The sequence below is a fragment of the Rhinopithecus bieti genome, unplaced genomic scaffold, assembly GCF_001698545.2.
Source record: "Rhinopithecus bieti isolate Rb0 unplaced genomic scaffold, ASM169854v2 scaffold_13551, whole genome shotgun sequence".
NCBI lineage: Eukaryota > Metazoa > Chordata > Mammalia > Primates > Cercopithecidae > Rhinopithecus > Rhinopithecus bieti.
The window spans coordinates 43,119-51,251 of NW_016807519.1; the positions used below are offsets into that span (position 1 = coordinate 43,119).

At 35.8% G+C, this 8,133-nt stretch overlaps 1 protein-coding gene across 5 annotated transcripts in view; it reads left to right on the forward strand.

The window, feature by feature from the left end:
• The window catches only part of DOP1A (DOP1 leucine zipper like protein A), a 79,200-nt gene that overhangs the window by 20,971 nt on the left and 50,096 nt on the right, over positions 1 to 8,133 (forward strand). For 3 of the 5 annotated variants that reach the window (XM_017882618.1, XM_017882615.1, XM_017882617.1), the window contains exons 7-9: positions 5,790 to 5,889; positions 6,651 to 6,760; positions 7,595 to 7,703. In XM_017882618.1, the coding sequence (XP_017738107.1) occupies positions 5,790 to 5,889; positions 6,651 to 6,760; positions 7,595 to 7,703 (319 nt within the window). The remainder of the gene's footprint in view (positions 1 to 5,789; positions 5,890 to 6,650; positions 6,761 to 7,594; positions 7,704 to 8,133) is intronic. The other 2 variants (XM_017882619.1, XM_017882616.1) reach the window with 1 other exon arrangement.

The following is an 8,133-nucleotide window of genomic DNA, read 5'->3' on the forward strand; positions in this document are numbered from 1 at the left end:
TTGTTGTGAAAAAAAAAAACCTAAAGATAAAAGCTTGACTTATTTGATAAGAATATGGTAATTGAAGTAGATTATTTCATACTTTTGAAAAAAGTTGTAACATATAAAAAGCAAGAGGTTCTCTATTGCTAACTCTGAGTAAGCCAAGACTGAGACCCAGGCCTTCTACCCAGCCATCATCTGTACTGATGTTATGTTATCTTGTTTTGGTGATTTTAATATGCATGCCAGACCCTTAGCAGAGTTGACTACAACTTAAGAGCCACATGTTTAGTCTCTGTGATATTCTATAGTACTTTTATTACAAATAAGTGCAACTAACTTGACAAATCATAAACGAAGTTCATTCCTAGAACTTAATTTAATCAGTGCTCTCATTTTAAAAGAAATGATCTAAATTCCTTTGAGTTCTAAACCTTTATTTATTCCTAAAAAGGACTATTATTTGAGGTTTTCATAAGAACTGCGATGAACAGATAACTGTAGTGAATTTTCATTATGACTGGCCAATTTTTTATTCATTATTTTATTAACATTTTTCTTTTACTTTATTTAATTTGATATTGAAATATTAGTAACTAAATAATTCTACACTTCATTGTCTATACTTTCCCTATTGGAACATAAACTACTCTGTTTCTATTTTGAGACTTTCACCCTTCAACCAAGGGACTTTATTCTGCCCTCTGGCTTTTCACAGAAACAACTATTGAGTCATCTCAGCAAAATCTAAATTCAGCAATGCTCTAGTATAGGGATGGCCAAACAGCCCAAAAGTTTAGAAAGGTTTTTGCTTTTTTAAAGGCTTAGAAAACATAGAAGAATATGGCAAAGCAATGTATGTGATCTGAAAGTCTAAGATATGTACTGTCTGGATCTTTATCCAAAAAATTTATTGACTTTCACTCTTAAACTTTTCCCATTGCTTTCTTACCTTCCAGGCATTCAACATCATTAGGCCCTCAATTGACAGATGTCTCAACAAGATCTGAGGAATTAAGTCATAGTAGACTCAAGAGTAACTTAATTTGTAATCTTAATATATCAGTGTTTCGTAAGCTTTTCTCAGCCTGTACTTTCTTACTCTGCCTTCTCTGTAATCCTGTCAGCCAAAATGTTCTAGATTCTTACATTCTATAATATGTATTATGAAAACAATAGCTTCGTTGAATGTTTTTTAAAAGTATACACCCAATTCTAATAATCTTATAATTCTAATACTTTTCTCCCCACTACTCTACCCAATTCTAATACAGTTCTCCTTCTAACTGTATCAAACTGAATAAGAATTATAATGTAGGTACCTTAGTGTTCCACTTTCCCTCTTTCTATGTCTTACATATAATAGAATACAATCCGAGTATGGATTTTATTATAATTGTGACTTAACAGTGCCTTCATTACCATATCCCAAAAGGATGATTGCTGTTAGGAACTTCAGCAGTGAGATGGACTGCTACACTTCTTTGTTTCCTGGAAAGCTCACCCAAATCTGTAGTACTTACACCTTTGAGATTATAATAGACTTTTTTTCATATTAGAAATAGATGGTGATATCAGTTGTAATCAAGAAGCAACTTCTTTTTTTTAAACTTAGCTTTTAATGGACATGAATTGTATATTTATCCTGTACAACATGATGTTTGAAATATGTATACATTCTGGAATCTGTACATTGAGCTAATTAACATTCATTACCTCACACACATTTTTACAGTGAGAACACTTAAAATGTACTCTGAGCAGTTTTTAAGAATACAATACATTGGGCCGGGCGCGGTGGCTCAAGCCTGTAATCCCAGCACTTTGGGAGGCGGAGAAGGGTGGATCACGAGGTCAGGAGATCGAGACCATCCTGGCGAACACGGTGAAACCCCGTCTCTACTAAAAAATACAAAAAACTAGCGGGGCGAGGTGGCAGGCGCCTGTAGTCCCAGCTACTCCAGAGGCTGAGGCAGGAGAATGGCATGAACCCGGGAGGCGGAGCTTGCAGTGAGCTGAGATCCGGCCACTGCACTCCAGCCTGGGTGATAGAGCGAGACTCCGTCTCACAAAAAAAAAAAAATACAATACATTGTGGCCGGGCGCAGTGGCTCACGCCTGTAATCCCAGCACTTTGGGAGGCCGAGGTGGGTGGATCACGAGGTGAGGAGATCAGACCATCCTGGCTAACATAGTGAAACCCCGTCTCTACTAAATGTACAAAAAAAATTAGCCAGGCGTGGTGGCTGGCGCCTGTAGTCCCAGCTGCTCGGGATGCTGAGGCAGGAGAATGGAATGAACCTGGGAGGCAGAGCTTGCAGTGAGCCGAGAACGCCCCACTGCACTCCAGCTTGAGTGACAGAGCAAGACGCCGTCTCAAAAAAAAAAAAAAAAAAATACAATACATTGCTAACAACTATAGTTACCACGTTGTACCGTAGATCTTTTTGAACTTATTTTGCCATCTGAAATTTTTTATCCTTTGACTAACATCTTCTACTTCCTACTTTCTTAAGAAGAGTAGTTTTTCTCCCAAAATAAGATGGGGAGACATTTGTACTTTTAAAGATTTTGTGACAATATAATTTTCATATCTTATGTTGGATAGATCAGAAGTTCTCAAATGCTTTAGTTGTAGAACCCCATTATACTCTTTAAAGGTACTGAAGGTCCTCAAAAATCTTTTGCTTGTATTGGTTAGCTTGTCTATTGTGATTTGTTCTTTTGGTTAAAGTATGTGAAGAAAATCTGATCTCACATTGATATGTAGTTGGAAAATCGAGGAGTATTTCAGTAGCATTTTCTGTTAAAATTACATATTCTTTGATATTATACGAAAACTTTGAAGCTATAGATTTTAAAAATTAGTTACAATATTGAGTCTTAAACTATATCAATGAACTTTTCATATTCTATTCCATTAAAATCCACTGGTCTATCTTGTACTTTCAGTGGATCTTTCAGTCATATGTGCTTTTGTAACATCATGATTGGATATTAAGGAAATACTGGCTTATTGAATTATGCAGATTTTCCAAATGTTTTCACATTTTATTATACAATACTAATCATGTTTATTACTATTGCCACTGATCTCATCAGTAAAGATTTTTAGATATTGGGAGAAACTTTTAATCCCAGTATTGAGAAGCTTTCAACCAGTTGAAATCAAAACAATACAATTTCAGTCAGATGCAGTGGCTCACACCTGTAATCCCAGCATTTTGGGAGGCCTAGGCAAGCAGATCACTTGAGGTCAGGAGTTCAAAACCAGCCTGGCCAACATGGTGAAACCCCATGCTCTAATAAAAATACAAAAATTAGCTGGGCATGGTGGCACATGTCTGTAACTCCAGCTACTCGGGAGGCTGAGGCAGGAGAATCGCTTGAACCTGGAAGGCAGAGGTTGCAGTGAGCCGAGATTGCAACACTGCACTCCTGCCTGGGTTATGGAGCGAGACTCCATCTCAAAAAAAAAAAAAAACCCAAAAAATACAGTTTCAGTCTAAATGCAAGTTTTCTATAATTCTGCTTTTCTCTTAGAAGCTCAACTTTTATTATTTGTCATGATTAATATTATTTTCCTTGCAGTGACAGCCTCACTTTGAGAAAATGACTACAAAATGTCCAAGCCTGAATAATCATAGTTCGTATTAGTAATTCTTCAGGTAAAAATGGCATTCTTTGAGAAAACTGGCAGTTAAGCTCACAACTCAGTTATACAATTGCTTTTCCTTGAGGCAGCCATCATACTTCAGTATACATCAGAAGTACATTTAGTACGTTTTTTTTTTTGAGATGGAGTCTTGCTTTGTCACCCAGGCTGGAGTGCAATGACACTATCTTAGCTCACTGCAACCTCCGCCTCCCAAGTTCGAGTGATTCTCCTGCCTTAGCCTCCTGAGTAGCTGGGACTACAGGCACCAACCACCATGCCCAGCTAATTTTTTATAATTTTAATAGAGATGAGGTGTCACCACATTAGCCAGGATGGTCTTGATCTCCTGACCTTGTGATCCACCCGCCTTGGCCTCCAAAAGTGCTGGGATTACAGGTATGAGTCACTGTGCCTGGCCACATCAGAAATACTTTAAGTGTATCTTTCACTCTATTATACAGAATATTAAAAGACATGCACTCAAGGGTTGATATTTTTTGATTTTGATACAAGTACATAGCAGTAAAAGTATAATGATTACACGTATAGTGGGTGCTACTGCTATGCTGCCTCTTTTCATGCTAAGGTGCCAGCAGTTTTATCCACTATTGCATGATCAGGGCATATGTCAACAGAACAAAAAGCCCTATAACATCTTAGTATTGTTATGAATATGCATAGTTTTGTTATGAATATGAATAGCTAGTTTTTACTTTGTGGACCCCTGAAAAGTCTTAGAGATACCTAGGGGTCTTGAACCGTACTTTCAGAATTGTACAGATCAATAGAAGACATTTGTGTTCAAAGGCGTGAACCTAATTTGTCAGTTGTTGGTGATCTGTGTTCTGTATCATCTCAGTTATTTCTCTAAGGTTCCTTTAAAACAAATGAGCTGGGCGAATCCTTTCTAATTCTATCAGGAAGCATGGTAATAAGACAAAGTTCACTGGTCTGTGATTAAGGAGAAGTGAGTTCTCCATCTAGCTGGGTCACTAACCAGGTATTTGAATTTGGCTAAGCACTTAGCCAAAACCTCAAGAACCTATGAGGCTTAGGTTCTTTACTTATAGAGTGGTTGTTAAACTAGTCAGTTTCCACATTATTGTCTAATTCTCAGATTCCAAGATTCTATTGTAGAGCAATTATCTGGCAGTATTCTGAAAATTAATAGCAAGTTAGTTGCTTTTCTTCTATTTTGATTTTTATAAATTTACCAGATGTCCTTTAATCATTTTTTTAAACATTGAATTAAGGATATTTGGAAAAAAGAAAAAAATTATTTCTCTTAAAAAGATATGGAACATGGCCGGGCACGGTGGCTCAAGCCTGTAATCCCAGCACTTTGGGAGGCCGAGACGGGCGGATCACGAGGTCAGGAGATCGAGACCATCCTGGCTAACACGGTGAAACCCCGTCTCTACTAAAAAATACAAAAAACTAGCCGGGCGAGGTGGCGGGCGCCTGTAGTCCCAGCTACTCAGGAGGCTGAGGCAGGAGAATGGCGTAAACCCGGGAGGCGGAGCTTGCAGTGAGCTGAGATCCGGCCACTGCACTCCAGCCTGGGAGACAGAGCGAGACTCCGTCTCAAAAAAAAAAAAAAAAAAAAAAAAAAAAAAAAAAAAAAAAAGAAAAAAAAAAATTTAAAATTAAAGCTGGATGATTGGTAGAAAACGGTTTATTATGTTGTTTTCTGTATTTTCAATATGTTTAAAATACTGCAAGATAAAATTTTTAAAAAGAATAAATGACTGAGTGGATGAAGATGGTGACGGTCTAAGGAGTTTATAGCCAGGTGACAGCATTATAAATGTGAAAGACTAATGGCATATGATTTTCTTGTGTCTGTTCCGTCTTGCTCCATTTTATTTGTTTTATGTCAGAATTTGCTTTCATTGTATAGATAAAGAACTTCAAACTGGAAGTTAAAATAATTAAGTTATAATTTCAGTTATGCAGCTAAATAGCCACGTTACCTAACTTTCTTCCTGTGTCCTAATCTGTAAAATGGAAGTAATAATTCCCCTGTTTGAAATAATACATGAAAGTACTCCATACACCCTAATGTTCTAAGCATATTTCAGGGCAAATTTAAAGAGGAAAAAAATATGTATTGTATATTGTTAAATACAACCATATTCCTAACTTTCAGGCCACTCGACCGGATATGATCAGGATCTTGTCAGCAGCCCTTCATGTAGTGCTAAGGAGGGATATGTCTCTGAATCGAAGACTTTATGCATGGCTTCTTGGTAGGTATTTGATGTCTGTGGTCATAATTGGGGAAAAAATGGAGGGAGATTTGTCATGTATAAGTATTACCAAGTTGTATGTATTTCTTGAATTTAAAAACTAAAATTTCTTGTGTAAATGGACAATAAAAATATAAACAGTATTAGTTGTGTATTGTATGAAGAAATTTCAGCAGCTTTATAGTTGAAGAGGCTATTTGAATTCATAAAGTCATGTTCCCTTGTCCTTAACAAGATGTTTTTCCCCTTACAAATTGAGGTGGGTGTTACTATAAGTTAGTAGGCAAAGAAGAATGAGCTGGTAATCAAAATACTGGCATACTATCCAAAACTTTGAATTCATCAAAGGAATCAGGACTAGTACCATTGTCTTACACATCATACTAATGTCCCACTCAGGCAGTAATACATATGTACACTTTGGTTTTCCATGCTTTTTGTGTGTTTTGTCTGTCTTCACAACTCTTTACTGCCTAGAGTGAGGGAACATAATGTGGATGTTCTGAGTATCCAGTTATTTCACTATGAGTAAAATTGGCCAAAAAAAAAAAAAGATAATTCTGGAAGAATACTATGATACTTACGTATTGAATTGGTTTCCCTTTATTAAACTATCTAAAATGATCTCTCTTGCTGACATTGAATGGGCTACTAATTGGTAAGTGTTTAGTGCTGTTTTGAGATTTTGCTGTTTTGGTATTTAGTGAACAACAGTTTTGAGAATTCCATTTTAAGTAATTTTGTGATTTGTTTCTGTGGAGGTTTTGATAACAACGGTGCTATCATAGGACCCAGAAGCACAAGACACAGTAATCCCGAAGAACATGCCACTTACTATTTCACTACCTTTTCAAAAGAATTATTGGTCCAGGTAATGAATACTTTCATTATTCTTTGGTCTCTTACTGACCACTAGAGGTACTGAAAAAGTATAAGACAAGGTCTTGCCTTAATTGAATTCACAGTTGAAGGGATGGAGACAAGACCTACAAACTTCCCCAGAGTTTTTATAACGAGCAAATGCCTGTAAAATAATAATCATATGTTAGACTACCACATAGGACAAAACACTTTTTTTCTCTTACTTTGTTGTTTTCATTACTTTAGTAAAACATAGTTGCAGCTTCTCACCTTCTGCTCAATGAAAGTTGGAGCTTTTCCAAAAATGAGTCAGGACCTGTGCTATTTCCTGTGAAGCTCTGGAGAAGTTTATTTCATATTATTTTTAATTCAATTATGTTTATTTAAGATATTTCAAATTTCAAATAAACAGAAAAAAATACATGGTATCTGAAGCATTTTTAAAAGAGTGAGGTTATAAGAATATCGTTGTTAAGTCACTAATGGGAAAATAATTGTGTAATAGCAGAAACTGCCATGATAATGTGGCATAGTTCTGAGAATGATGATCTTAAGTAGAAATTCATCTGTAGGGAAAACACTCACCTCATGAATATATTTTTCTAAATTTTCTTTGATATTCCACTATGTCTAAAGAGAATTTAGACACTTTTTTTCTCAAGATAGATAAATACATTTTTTTCCTAGCAGAGTAAGAAGGCCAGGGTTGGTGAAAAGGCTTCAGAAAAGCAATAGTGGGTATAAATCTCCATTATATATGGTTACATTTAGAAATACTTTTTCTTAAGGAAAAAATCTTTGAATATGTTTACTTAAATGACCAGTGTACTTTCCTTTTTTAAAGGCAATGGTGGGAATCTTACAAGTGAATGGATTTGGAGAAGAGAACACTCTAATGCAGGATCTAAAGCCTTTTCGCATTTTAATCAGTTTACTGGACAAACCTGAGCTAGGTAATATATACTATCCTAGGGCATAAGGTCATGTGTGGTACTTTTGTGTGAATAAGAAAATAAAAAGAGTCATCAGGGAAATCGTTATATTTTGAGGTGGCCTTTAAATATAAGTTCTCAATTTCTGAAAGTTCACTCTACAAAGTTAAGATACAGGTATTCATCCAGCTGATAGGTTATTATGTATCTGTCTTGTGGTATGTATGTAGCAGAAGAATCACTTTAAAGATGCTATCTAAGCTTCTCTTAATCCTGATTATATTATTGAAATTAAAACGTTTATCCATCATGACCAATTTATAGTTCACAGAATCCAAGGACTTGATGAAAAATATTTGCATTATATCCCTCAACTTTCTTCTCCACATTCCCTTTATTTTGCATGTTTTCTCTTTATTCATTGTATATTTCTTTTTTTTTTTTTTTTTTT